The sequence below is a fragment of the Lindgomyces ingoldianus genome (assembly GCF_010093535.1).
Source record: "Lindgomyces ingoldianus strain ATCC 200398 unplaced genomic scaffold BDR25scaffold_28, whole genome shotgun sequence".
Classification (NCBI taxonomy): Eukaryota; Fungi; Ascomycota; class Dothideomycetes; order Pleosporales; family Lindgomycetaceae; genus Lindgomyces; species Lindgomyces ingoldianus.
This window is the reverse complement of record NW_022985189.1, coordinates 839,312-853,475: the sequence shown is the minus strand read 5'-3', so window position 1 is coordinate 853,475 and position 14,164 is coordinate 839,312. Positions and strand designations below refer to the sequence as shown.

At 39.5% G+C, this 14,164-nt stretch overlaps 2 protein-coding genes across 2 annotated transcripts; both read right to left on the bottom strand.

Annotated features, from left to right (window-relative positions):
• Nucleotides 1-4,365: 4,365 nt before the first annotated feature.
• On the bottom strand, nt 4,366-5,052 carry BDR25DRAFT_161662 (ankyrin; the record flags this gene model as incomplete). The annotated part of the gene is made up of 1 exon (XM_033684050.1): nt 4,366-5,052. A coding segment is annotated over one exon (687 nt), but the record flags the coding sequence as incomplete, so codon positions are not given.
• Nucleotides 5,053-5,151: 99 nt separating this feature from the next.
• On the bottom strand, nt 5,152-9,810 carry BDR25DRAFT_169500 (uncharacterized protein; the record flags this gene model as incomplete). Its single annotated transcript, XM_033684119.1, has 8 exons — nt 5,152-5,588; nt 5,642-6,040; nt 6,605-6,987; nt 7,081-7,292; nt 7,374-7,508; nt 7,565-7,776; nt 9,082-9,358; nt 9,607-9,810. Coding segments are annotated over 8 exons (2,259 nt in total), but the record flags the coding sequence as incomplete, so codon positions are not given.
• Between the last annotated feature and the right edge of the window lie 4,354 nt (nt 9,811-14,164).

Sequence of the window (14,164 nt, the reverse complement as noted above, 5' to 3'; positions counted from 1 at the left end):
ATATTATTTAACTATTTAGCAAATAGATTACATAGTAAGTAAATAAATAAAATACAGTTACAACATTAACAACAGAAGCAGAATTACTTGCACTGTTTTAAGTTGCTAAGGAAGCTATGTTTATAAGAATGCTTCTTAATAAACTGCAGGTTAAGCTGCCTAATTTAACTATTATAATCTAGTGCAACAACAAGCAGATAATTTAACTAGTAAATAAAGAGATATCTTAACTTTAAACTAAGCTCTAACATGTTAACATCTATAACTACTAGCTCTAACAGGAAGTCTCTTAATAAATAATTAAGGTTGTCTATGTCCCCTCTAGCAAGATGCTTGCAGACAGACTTACTAAAGCGCTTCTAGTTAGCAAATAGCCAAGCTTTCTTTAGCAAATTCAGCTAGTTAACATTAGAGAGAGGATAGTCAGTTAGGAAGCGGATATGGAAGAGATTAAAGCAAGAATGGAAGCCCTAGAAGCATACTAAGGTTGCGCAATTAGGAACCAGCTTAAAGCATGTCTAAGCTAAGAGGGTGTGTCAGATTTGCGCACCTACTGTCAAGACAGGAGGAACGCTTGACAAAAGCTGCTACATAGTACAAGCAATAAGCTCAAACAGTATGTTGCTGTAAATTGCAGCATGTTGCAGCAGTTTGCAGCAAATTGCAGAAAATTGCAGCATTTTGCAAGCTAGTCGCGCATAAGGCAAGTGCGCGAGGGACTTAGATCAGCAAAACAAAAAGCTGAGCAACACAAGTAGAGCAGAAAAAAGAATTAATAAATGAACACAATTAACACAATTAATTAATCATCCCATACATCATATCCAAACCCATCATTCATCTCAGGAAGCCTAGAAACAGTGCTTTAATCTGACACTAGTAATACTATAAGAATAATAAGATTATTACTATTTATATGCCTTTTTACTTATTACACCTTTTATAGCTACTTAATATAGGTTGTTTTACTCCTTTAAAAAAAGCATATAGGCGCTAAGCTAAAAACCTTATATATAACTAAATTACTTATATTATAAAAATAAAGTTCTTACTATACTTTAAAGCAGCCTATAATGCTATAATTACTTTTAGTAATATCTAAAAAAAGTTTTAAAGTGCTAAATTAGTTTCTTTTAACCTATAATAGGTTATAATAAGCTTTAATGTAAAGTTACGCACTTTATTACTACTACTACTTATATATAATAAGCTCTAGTAGTTGTAAACTCTAAGTAATACTTTAAAACTTAAGTTATAATTAATGCTTATAAAAATAAAAATTTAAAAGTATATAAATAGTTTACTAACTTCTATAGTTAAGGCGTTTAAAAAAGTTTTAAAGAGAGTAGCAATAATTACGCATAAGCTAGTGTTAGTATAATAAAAAATAACTAAGCTTTAAGCAGCTAATAAAGCTGCTACATAATATAAATTACATAAAAGAAAGTAAATTAAGGTAAAAAAAACCTTAATAATTTAAAAAGGCCTATGCTTAATAGCTCTAAAGGAGTTTAAAGCGCGCAGTAATAGGAAGAAGGCAAAGAAGCAGGTGTAAGCTAAAGTAGGTAAGCCATCCTAAAGGCGCTGCAGATAGTGCAATTAGACTAGGCATAACGCGCAAACATGTAAGCAAGAAGCAGAAGTAGTATCTAAATAATATTCTAGGCTGTACTGTACTATATAGTGCTAGAGCGGGTTGTTATAGGCTATAGTAGAGTTTGTTAGGGTGGGGTCTTGGCAAAAGTAAGCGACTTAGGTGTGTAAGCAACTCGCCTATGAAGTACGTTAGCTAAAAATTAAAGAAAAGTTACTAAGATCTTAAGCGTAGTAGTTAATAACATATATAACTTTAAAGCTAAGTAGCTTTTATAGATAATCTACTTAGTATTAACTTAAAATATACTGTTAAAATTAGAGGGTTAAGGCCTAAAAAAAGCACTAGTTAATAAAAAAAAGTGTTAGTAGTAAAGTAAAGCATTTTAGCTTAAACTACTTTTAAATTAAAATAGTAGTGCAATTTTTTAAAGCTTAAACAAGGTGTAGTTAGCGTGTAAGTAAGAAGCATAAAAAGCAGAGGTAGCTAGAGCAGAGAGGTTTTAAAAACAGAAAGATATCTAGCATAAAGTAATTAAAAGAGCTAAGAAGCAACAGGCTTTAAAGAAGAGGTATTATATAAAGGCTACTGCAAAGGAGATTTAGCTTTAAGAGCAGATATAGAGACAGCAGACACAACTAGCTTACTGCTGCGCAGCTTTAAAAGGACATCTAGTCTACTAAGAAGGCTTAAAAAGTAAGAAAACAGTAGTTAATTATCTCTTAGAAGCTTAATAGCAGTAAGCAATTTATTATTAAAGTTATTAAAGCCCTGCTAGTAATAAATTATTAGAGGCAGCATATTAACCTTCTTATAAGATATTATACTTAGATACTTAGCTATACTTTTTCTCTATACCCAATTACTTATTACTCTTTAAAATTAGGCGATAGAGAGATTTGCGTGAGGCCTAGTAGCCTCAAAAGCCTTTGAAGCTGCTCGGTGAAAATCGTGCGCCAGGTGAGCCCGTGCGTCAGGCGAGAAAAACGGGTAATATACCATCTTTGTTAACCTAACGATCTAATAGTTTCACTTAAGTCTTATTTAAATGGCTTTTATCCCGCTTTTTCGATTGCAGGCTTATATGTCTACTTTGCTTGGTTCTTTCTTAGAGTGGTTTTTAATAAGCAAACATCAGGTTAATGGGATAACGTACCTAACAGGTTGGCCGGCCACACGGGTTAGCCGGCCACTTTTGCCAAGCCCCTACTAAACTCTACCTATCTACATAATGCCTTAACAACAACACTAGATTAAATTTTCTAAAGAACATTAGATACAGCTTGCTCTTTAGGCTCTTAAATAAGACTTAAAACTCTTCTTACAACGCGCTGTAGCTATTTATAATGTCTCTTACACAACACTAAGCAATTAACGCGCTAGACAGCCTTTATAAGCAGAATGCTAGCTTAAATTAAGGAATCTAACTAAGCTTAAGAAAGAGGTAGTTATTAAGTACATACTTAAGCTTATTACAGACAGATTTCCTTTTAGGCTTACAGCTATAGCTAATATAGCTAATTCCTTGCCTATAGAGCGCAATCTAGGCTAGGTTAGCTTAAACTAGACTAGTATATAAGTTAAGCACTGCTCTAAGTTTATAATAAAGTTTAATTATAAGTATAATTATAAAAGAGCACTTTATAAGAATCTAGAGGTTATCTAGGGCTAGTTTTGCCTAGTAGCTAACATAAAAGCTAAGTATAGTATCTAGGATAAAGACAGGTATAACTTTAATAAGTTAGGCTTTATAATAGGCTAGATATTAACTAGAGCAGTAATTATAGCTTTAGAAAGACAAGGACAGCTAAAGGCAATATAGTAAGGTAATAGAAAGTAGATAATAGTTATCTAGGGCATTAATATAATAAGGTAGGCTATAAGATTATAAAGCTTTAAGCAGTAAATAAGGCTGCTACATAACATAGATTGCATAAAAGAAAGTAAATTTAGGCAGAAAAGACCTTAATAGTTAAGAATAGAGCTTGTCTAACTGCTCTAAAGGAGTTTAGAGCGCATAGTAATAGGAAGAAGCTAAAGACGCAGGTGCGCGCTAAAAGAGGTAAGCTAAGTTAAAAGCAATACAGGCAGTGTAATTAGACTAGGCATAACTTACATACATGTAAGCAAGTAGCAGAAGTAGACTCTAAATAATATCTTATGTTGTATTACTCTATATAGGGCTAAAGTGGGCTGTTTTGCGAGAGAATAGGGTGGTTTTAGTAGGGGCTTAGCAAAAGTGGCCGGCCAACCCGTTAGGTACGTTATATGCAAATGTTAATATATGAAGCTATTGGGAGTACTAGAGGCATGAGGAACTAGACTAATTAGTGAAGGAGAGTACCTAGGGGTCAATATATATATATATGAAAAGGCAAATCTCAACATGTGACTGTCGTGTGAGGCATGCGTGAGTAGTGCAAACACACACACTCCGCTTAAATAAAGCGAATATATAAGTGCTCGAGCAGAACCAGAAGTGTGGATGGAAAGTGAGGTCTGATTAAGGATTGGGTGATTTTTATGGCAAGGGCAGGGATACTTTGAATGAGTAGAGTGCTGGACTCCAAATCACACTATTCCATGCTTCATATGGTGCTTATAGTTCCGTTCGCACATCTCAACCCACCTCAGTTCTTCGGTATTCTAAGGTACCTTTTGCATACCTCTGATTGTGAAACTAAGGCTAGCTCCTTCAAAATGGATTCAGAAGTCTCGGTGTCCTCTAGGTTGTCCTTCAGGATCGGATATCCAGACAATGGATCGACTTCGATGGCATCATCAACGTGGGCTCCACATGATGCAAGCAGTCGACACACCTGCACATTCCTAGCGCGTATGGCAGTCCGCAAGGGTGAATACCATTCTCCACCCGGGGAGAGGTTCACATCCGCCCCGCCAATTTCTACTAAGACTCGTACAGCTTCAACGCTCGTGGGACGCGCGAAGACTAGTATATGTAATGGTGTGTCCCCGCTCTCTGTCTGTTCATTAACGCCGCTTGGGAACTTCTCAACAAGAATACGGAAGATGTCCGGATTTCTAGAGTTGGCCGCACAGTGTAGGACGTTTTTACCCGAAGGGTCGATGGATGAGTTCTTGGAGTCGGTGCGGTGATGTAGATGGGGGCTGATGTCGACATAATCTTGTGTGAGCAGATATTGGATGACATCTGCTTGGCCCCAGAATGCTGCCTCCCCGACAGATTGGTATACACTGTCTTTCTGAGTTTCTGCCAGTAGCGCCTTGGCTAGTTCGGGTTCTCCGCTAGCTTTCTCGAATAGTATTTTGATCACAGGCAAGCAACCCTGCCGGGCTGCAGAGCAGAGAATTGTGTTGGCCCAGTCATAGGACGAGGCATCGTCTTCGAGAAAACCGCAAACGAGGATCTCAAGAAGCTCCTTCCACTTGCCCTCGATTTCTTTCTCCGTGGATGTTGTACACTTCCAAATGGTCATGATCTCGCACAGAAACAAGCCGCTCCGAAGCCCCTTCCCCAGGGATTTGTTCTGGAGTAGAATTTTGACAGCAGTGAGGTCTCTAGACTGCATAGCCCATTTTACCGCTTTCGCGGGCGATTCATCCCGAATACAGTTATCTTCCAATCCGCGTTCCAGAAATTTGGCTAGAAAGGCATGAGAGCCAAAGTGAGCCGCTACAACAAGCTCATCGAATTCTTCCACGTTTAGGTTACGCTGTGGAGATGAGGTCAAGTTTGGTCGCTTGTAGGTCTCCATCCAATTTCGGAGGGTCAAAGAGCCATGGCGTGCTAGCTTGGATATATCACGGACGTCAGGGAGAGCGTCAGGTGAACATTGCTTAAAATGCTCCGTCCAATAGCATGCAGCGTAAGTGTAGAACTTGCCGAATCCAGCCAATTCGGGGTCAAAGTCCCGCGTCTGTGCTTGCCCAAAACTGGACCTGTTTGGGCTTCGTGGTTCATTCGGTTGATTTTCATCAACGTCCATGTTGAAGTGGCCGAGAAATTCTAGATCTTTTGAACCTGTTAGTTGTGATTGTGGCGTTGGACCTGCATCAATATCTCACCATAGGCTTGTCGCTCCATTGCTTCCAATTTCTCCTCCGGAAACAGATCCTTCTCCTCAAGATCGCCCAAAAGAAGGTATTTGATGCAGCAGTGTAGCAAGCTGCTGTGAAGTTTTGATTTCCGTTGCTCCATGCTCTCTGGCGTGGTATTATCGTGTGATCCCCAGTCTGCCGGGGCTTCTCTGACGATGAGATCTTTTAGCGATTGATGAACTATGCGTACGATGGCACCCCCAGTGGTGCCTACGACACTGACGAAAGGACTAATGAGTTCTAGCAACCCTGCGGAGCCAACCCTAGATTCTTCCAAATCAGAGAGACTAGAGATGTTCTTTTCCTCCATTCGAAGTGTTACCGCGTACGCGAGCTCATCTAGGGTGAGCAGGCGTCCAGATATAGCTAAAGTTTCGAGAGCAAATTCAATTTTGCCCGCGTACTCGCTGTTTCCATCTGTCGCAGTTTCAAATAACTTGCGGTATAACTTCGATAGGCTTTTGGGAGACGGCATGCGTTGAAGGTCGCGCTTTATCTCGCCTTCGCTTCGATGAGGACGCCGAAGGTACTCCAGTACCATCTTGAGCCATATTGCCGATCCCTCTGCCTTTTCTGCCAGCTCTTTAATGATGAGTTCTTTGATATCTTCTGGCTGTCGGCTAAGGAGGTGGTTGACATGAAAGGTAGCGATGATGTGGTCCCGATCTAGTGAAGCATTCATTCGGAGTACCCTTCTTCCAGGTGGTAACCTCTCTTTGATAGACTCATCGTATCTGCATGAAATAAAAACATTAACCGGAGCTCCATGCTCATAGAATTTCTCGAAGAAATGGAGGATGTGATCGCGATTGTCATAGTCGCATTCGTCTACCCCATCTAGGACAAGATAAAGTCGTCGAGAGAACCTTCCAAGCACTCCTACCAAGAAATCGCGTAGCGCATTGTCGTCTAGCGTAGGGTCTACCAGACTGTTCTTGGCCTGCGCTTCGGTATACCATTTCATGAATATGGATTTTAGCTGCCCCATACGCGTTAGAATTTGCGACAGGATACTACGGTATATGTTCCTTGCTTTGTTGGTCTCGTTATCGTTCTTGCAGTAGTAGACGCATACAAATGGCTTCAAGGACCCTGAAAGGGCTGGATGAGAAATGAGGAAGTCCACAACAAAGCCAGTAGTTACAGATTTTCCGGATCCCATATCCCCAAACAAGATGAAGAATTTTGAAGAGGGGATTGAAAGTCCATCATTGGAATCTTTAAGCCATTCACGGAAATCGATCGTCGAAATGATCCACATGCATGCCTCGTCGGCTCGCTGTTTTAAGGAGTTATAGTACTCTACCTCCTTGCTTTGGCTGCCGCTATCCAGAATCATCCGAACTGTACACTAGGTCAGCTTCGATGTTTGCATTTTGATAAGGTACTTGCCTTTAATGCTACACTGGTCATCATCAATCTTCTGAATGAGAGCAAGTGCTTCCAGGTTGATAAGTTTGTCGAGTTGCTCTGTATTGTGGGTGAACGACGATACGATTTCCGGTAGCCTTTGTCTGAACCGACTCTTTTGCAAACCGACGAAAAAATTGTCACTATTCAGGACGTCCATGGCTTCGAAGTAGAAGTCAAGTAGATCCGTGTAAATTCGTACTAGGACCTGACGCTTTTAGTCGGTTTCGTTCCTTTTGCCCTACTAGTAACAATTTGTATGTAGGAGGATAACAATAAACTGCCATACCTGGAATATGAGCGATCCCGGAGATCGCGTTGAATCCCAAATGTCATCGCACCTTTCGATTATAGGAATCCTCTCCAGCATTCCCTGGATATGTTCTTGGAACTTTTCTTCTGCGCCACAGACTCCTATGGCAATCTAATGCAGGAATTATCAGTCGAAGTGTACATGGGGTGCCCTTAAAACCAGCTTACTGTCATAACAGATTGAATTATACCGAAGGCATTGTTGACAATCGGATCCAACGCAGCTAGTGGACTCGCAAGACTCATACTACCTCCCAACACGTCCAAAGTAGAACGAAGTTTTCGAGCGCCTCGTCGAAACAGAGATTCTTCCTTGCTCTTCTCGTTCGAACTGTGGAGTTGCTCAAACAAAACTTGTAGCCCTTGAGTTTTAGTCAAGGCTATTCTTTGATCCTCATGGAGGCTTAAACATGCCTGACAAAATGCAGCGCTTAGCGGGTTCGTGTCGTTCAGCTTGACGAACGATGAACGAGACGCGATGTTTCGGGCAAGAGGCGGGGCCTCAGCAGCGTCTGGAAGTACTACATGCGTCTGTGATTTGCTTTAATATGTAAGCCTAAATCTATTTCTTTCTGGTTCATAGGATATACAATTCTGAGACGTTTGTCGTGTTTCTCCCGTCGTCTTTCTTCAATACTGTCTTCGGTGTGCGGGGTCTCTTACTGAGACATCTACAAAAGAATCGATTCTTCTGGGCTTGCATATTGACCTAAACTTGTCAGCTTCTTAACCACATGAATGTTAAGGTACGTCCGATAAGACGGATTTGGGAAAGTAAGTCTTGCCCTGCGATTTAAGTTCCTGGGCCGACCAACTCTCCGCCCTGACGCCCTTAGCGCTCTCGCTTCCATGGCTAATCATGATGTTATTCTTAGCGCCGCCACGTCAGGTCCATGCGTCGCTGCAGGCACCAACGCGCCTCAGAGGAACCATAATAAGCCAATGAAATACATCTCAGCGTTCAGGACAAGCTGGCCCACAGGAAATCTGCTGACTTGGCAATATACACAGTCAGCAGGCAGCCCCTCGAGCGAACATGAAGTATGCACTGCAGAAAGTTGAATATGACGGACTACGGGCTCAGCTTTTTGTAGCGGGGATTTAATTTATGAACTATCTTTAATATGTAAATATCTCTCAGGATATCAGCGCTCCCAAAAGCGAGAAACTCGGGACAGGTCTCGCAAGATGACCCTGTCATGCGCGCCAGGATTTGGAATGCACGAGCGCTTACCTGTTATATCCATGCCACCAAAAGAGGGGTAACTACTTCCGCCACTGCACGATTCTTCCAGCCTCGTCGAAAATTTCCACACAATTTACTGTATTGCGACCCCATTACCGAGCTATGCATTGAATTGTCCAACCGCTGATTCCAGTGCGGGTTATATGCATAGAAGAAGGCAATGTATGTAAGGACAATGTTTGAACTTTGATCAAGACGATCCTGGAGCGCTATCTCCGCTTGCAGTCGAGGTGTGCTTTTTGAGAACGAAGCCAAAGTACTGGAAACTGTCCCCACCACCCATGACCTCCATCCCCAGATCCCATTCATTATTCCGGTTCAGAATCGGCTTGATGAAATGAGGTTGCCGGTACGTGACGTAAAGAAACACACCGTCGTCTTTCAGTACCCTCAAAACCTTCTCACAATCAGCATTAGCTCTCTACCCTTCCCACTTCACTCAGACCTACCTCATTGACATATCTCCCACTATTCTCCAAGACTTCCTCGGGCGGACTCCACGGACTGCCGTAAATCATAGCATCCAACGTGCCCTTATCAAAAGCAACATCCACGGATTTCGTGTCGATTTCAGTCATATTCCGCACGTCGCCAACTTTCCATTCTACCTGCGGCTTGCCGATGTGCCGTGACTTCATGAGTTCGACTACTACTTTAGAGAAGTCGATGCAGAGTTGATTTATGTAGCCCCGCTCTAGGAGGCTGTATGGGACGGTCTGGGGATGGGTTAGTCCTGCTAGAATCCTAAAACCCCAAGGATGACAGCGGGTATAGTAGGGGTGTTATAAAGGAAGAGAACCGAGAAGAATGATCCTGAAAGGATATCACTCAGATATTTGAAAATATGCGGCCCACTCTGAATCAGATCTCAATTCGGGCACGAGAAAAAGGCTAGGGAGAACAATGACGTGGATTTGTGACGGAAAATCCATCTCCCCAGAAAGAACACAGAAAGCAAACCCACACTATCCCCACTCCCCAAGTGCAGCACCCTCCCGCCTTTCCCCTCAACCCCCCTCTCCTTGAAAAGATACTTCTCAAAAAAAGGCTCCAGCGCATCGAAATCGCGAAACCATTCATGCGTCGGTTTATCCCCATCAGCCTTTGCATATCGCTCGTCCCAGAACTCTGAGCGGCCAAGGGCCTGCGCCTCTTCTGACGACGACATGGTGTGGTTGATTGATGTGTGGAAGTCCGGTATTGGATCGGAAAAATTTGGTCGACTAGTGGATGGAAGCTAGTGGGGTGACACGAGGCTTCCGTGTTTCATCGCTTAACGCACGGCCCGTTGTAATCTACACACAACCAAAATCCATCAATTTTTTTTTCCACTCAGTTTATCTCCACTAATATAGATCTAATTAAGGCCGCATTACCGCTAATTAAATCGCAAATCTTGGAGAAAAGCCTAATTATAGCGCAACAGTAAGAAAATATAGTTGTTGTTACTCTATACTATAAAACCGTGACGACAAACACGGTCTCCACTACTAGATGAAGCTAGTAGAGCGAGGTAGAGAACGTTGGCTCTATTTCATCCTATACCAATATATGAAGAGAATGAGGTGGAGGGTTCTGTAAAAGAAAAGCTTACATCGCGCGAAGGCGTTGGTACAACTGCCTCGTCGGGTAGAGGGACACTGCTACGAAGCAGTGATGCCTAAGGCTAAGATGCTGCCGTACGCTGGTGCTATGTCAGGCTCAGAGGGTTAAACTAATTTGGCGATAGTTAGAGTAAGTAGTAGAAGCAACAGATAAGTAAGTTCTAATCCTAGTTATTACAAAGCAAGTGTTAGGAAAACATAACTTAGTAACTATAAATTACTTCAGTAGTAATTTATTTCACAAGTGTTAGCTTGTGAAATCTATAATTAATTCTCTATACTAGCTTCTCTGTTGTTGTTCTAGGAAACGAAATGCCTTAGCTTACAGCGGACTGTTAGCTAGTGAAGGGAAAAAACTAATTGCTAATTTAAAAATTCTTTACTCTATACTTATACATCTTTAATTATAGCCTTTAGCTACTTAAAACTTTATAATTATTTTATACATATTTATATATGTTAATTTAATAATGCTGTTACAGTCTATAGTTAGACCAACGTAACTCCACCTGAAGTGCTCCACGGTCTAGCCGAATTGGCGTGGGATCCGTTCGCCCCCGAGCAAGTGACCGAATTGGACAGCGCGAGTACAACAGAAGCATTCCCACCAGTGGATGAATGCGTTGTCCAATAAGGTTCGCCTAACGCCTAGCAGGCCTTGGCACAACTAGGCAGCCAAGACTGCTAGGGAAGCAGACACCTCTGTTAGGGAAGCAGACACCTCTGCTAAGGGAGCAGACACCTCTGCTAGAAGCACGAACACTGCTGCCAGGGCTTAGCGCTCTAGGAACATGTATATAATAGTGTAAACCTGCTACTAATTAGGAGATGTGTTTAATCTTTAGTTTATCTTACATAGACTAAGTAGTATTTAGCTTTTTAATAAGCCTAATTCTAATTATATATCTTGCACTATATATACCTCTAATTCTGCTTAACTAAGCTGTTTAACCTAGCGCCTTATACCGCTGTAACAGGCAAACCACGAGCCGACCACTCTTACCCTACTCCATTCCCCTTAGCATAACAGAGGCCTGTACAACCGACTGTAGGCAGCTCACCCTCCCGAAGCTCCATCGGCCCGCGTGCTCCATACACGGAGCAACGATTGTAACAAATGCCTAGTAAGTGTCTTCTAACGTGTTTCACCACTCATCCGCCAGCCCCATCAAAATTAACGCGTCTCTATCCACTAATATGCCTCTACCACCACCAGAACAGCTCTAATTAGCGCAAAAAGAAGGCAGACTAGTTCTAGCTACCTCTATTCTCTAAAACTATAAAAATTTATTAGTTTATTACATCTTAACTTTATATAATACACCTTAATTAATGCTTTATAATTGCCTTGTAGGCGCCCTTTTACAGGCTACTGCTAATGTAAAGAAATAAAAGCTATTACTTATTAAAAAGTAGTCCTTTATTTACTAGATTTTAAACCTTAATTAATAAAAGTTTCTAGCCTATATTATTAATGTGTGTTAAATAGCAGATGTCCTGCTCTAAGCTTGCAGCTAGGATCCCCTACCTAGGCTTATAGGCAAGAACTAGGTATTACACTTTATTAATACTTAGGCAGAGCTCTAGATAAAGTAGGATAAAAAGCTACACTTTTAGTGCACACTTTATTAAGATCTAGTTAAGTTTAGAGCTTAGTTTAAGCTTATAAATAACATATAACGTACTTTACAAGCAAGTTGCTCACACACCTAAGTTACTTACTTTTGCTAAGACCCTACTAAACTACCCTTTCTACACTAATGCATTTCCTACAACACTACTTAGATGCGCTAAAAGAATGTTAGATACAGCTTACGCTCTAAGCTTTTAAATAAGACATAAAACTCTTAAAAAAATGTGCTATAGCTATATATAAGGTCTTATAAAAGATAATAAATAACTATAGCGCTAGATAACTTTTATAAGCTAATTCTACAGCTAAATTATAAAGGCTAGGTAATAAAAAAGAGCAGGTAATTATTAAGACTATACTTAAGCTATATGCGCAAGAAATTTCCCCTTAAATAGCATTTATAGCTAATATAGCTAATTCTTTGCGCGCTAAGCATAATCTAGGCTATATTTATATAAACTAGCCTAGTACGTTTGTGAAGCGTTATTTAAAGCTTAAAGTAACATTTAAGTGTAAGTACAACTATAAGAGAGCTTTTTACAAAAGTCCTAGAGTAATTTAGGGCAGGTTTAGCCTTATAAAGAATATTAAAGCTAAGTATAGCATCTAGGATAATAACACGTACAACTTTAGCAAGATAGAGTTTATAATTAGCTAAATATCTCTTAACTATACTTGCGCTTAAAACTTTACTTTAAGCTTTAAATAACACTTTATAAATATACTAGGCTAGTTTATGCAAATATAGCCTAGATTACGCTTAGCGCGTAAAGAATTAGCTATATTAGCTAGAAATGCTATTTAAGGGGAAATTCCTTGCGCATATAGCTTAAGTATAGTCTTAATAATTACCTGCTCCTTTTTATTACTTAGCCTTTATAATTTAGCTGTAAAATTAGCTTGTAAAGGTTGTCTAGTGCTATAGTTATTTATTATTTTTTATAAGACTCTGCACATAGCTACAGCACATTTCTTTAAAAGTTTTATATTTTATTTAAAAGCTTAAAGCATAAGCTGTATCTAACATTCTTTTAGCACGTCTAAGTAGTGTTGTAGGGAATACATTAGTGTAGAAAGGGTAGTTTAGTAGGGTCTTGGCAAAAGTAAGCAACTTAGGTGTGTGAGCAACTCGCCTGTGAAGTACGTTATTAAGTGTATACAATACTAAATAATAATACTTATAATTTAAATAAAATAAAGTTTATAATAAAAGTTACTAGTTACATATCTAAGGTTATAACTAGCTTTAATAGAGTTAAGCAAGCAGCTACTATACAGCCTAGTAATTAAGAGTAGGTTATAATAATTAAGTGTATTAATGTGTTTAGCTAGGCGCTCCCCTTGCTTATTATTCTACAGGCAAGCTACATTAAGCTAGCTAGTATTACAATATCCCTAGCAACTAGACACTTATAGTAAGTAATAATAGCTAGATAACTAACTAGCTTAGTTTTTTTTAGCTTAAGCACTTTAATAATTAAACTATGTTATGTATAACTAGAGTCTATTACCTGCTTATATTAGACAGCTATAGTAGCTATGCAACTTCTAAATTTAATTAATACTATATAAAGTATAAAATTATTAGTTTTTATATACTAGCTTATAGCTTTTACTTACTATAGCTTTTAAATATTAGCTACTTTACACTACTTAAGTAAGTGTATAAGTGTAAAGTGTTAGAGCTTACATGTAATTATATTTTTTATATTAATAAGTAGAATTTTTTTAGCATTTATAACCATATTAGGCCTACTTTATTTATAAAGTAAAGCATTAAGAGTAGGCTTTAAGTAATAAGAGTGACGGCGCGTACCGCGTCACATGCTCTGCGGCATCAGCTCCCTCGCTTGCGCAACGAGTAGCACGCTAGTGCTACGAGTAGCGCCTTGGCAGAGGGCACACATGTATATTAAACTCGCAGAGCAGCTCCTCTGCTCCTTAGTTTAATCTAGTTGAGTTACACCACCTCTTGCTTGTAGCTTGAGCATTCTGACCGTGACAATAAGTTTAGTTTTATACTACTTTAATTACTTTTTATTATTACTTTTTATTTTTAAAACACTATCGTTACTACTATAAGAAGTAAATAAGATAACACACTAGGCTATAAAGATATTTTATATAGTTGCCTAGCTTTAGCAGTAGGCTTAACTACTTTATAGCTGCCTTAGTTATTAATTATAAAGCTTTATAAGCTAAGCTCTTAGCTTATTAAAAAATGTTAAATAGTAATATATTTTAGAATAATTTTTATAAAGAAGAACACTAAGCTTTATTAAGTA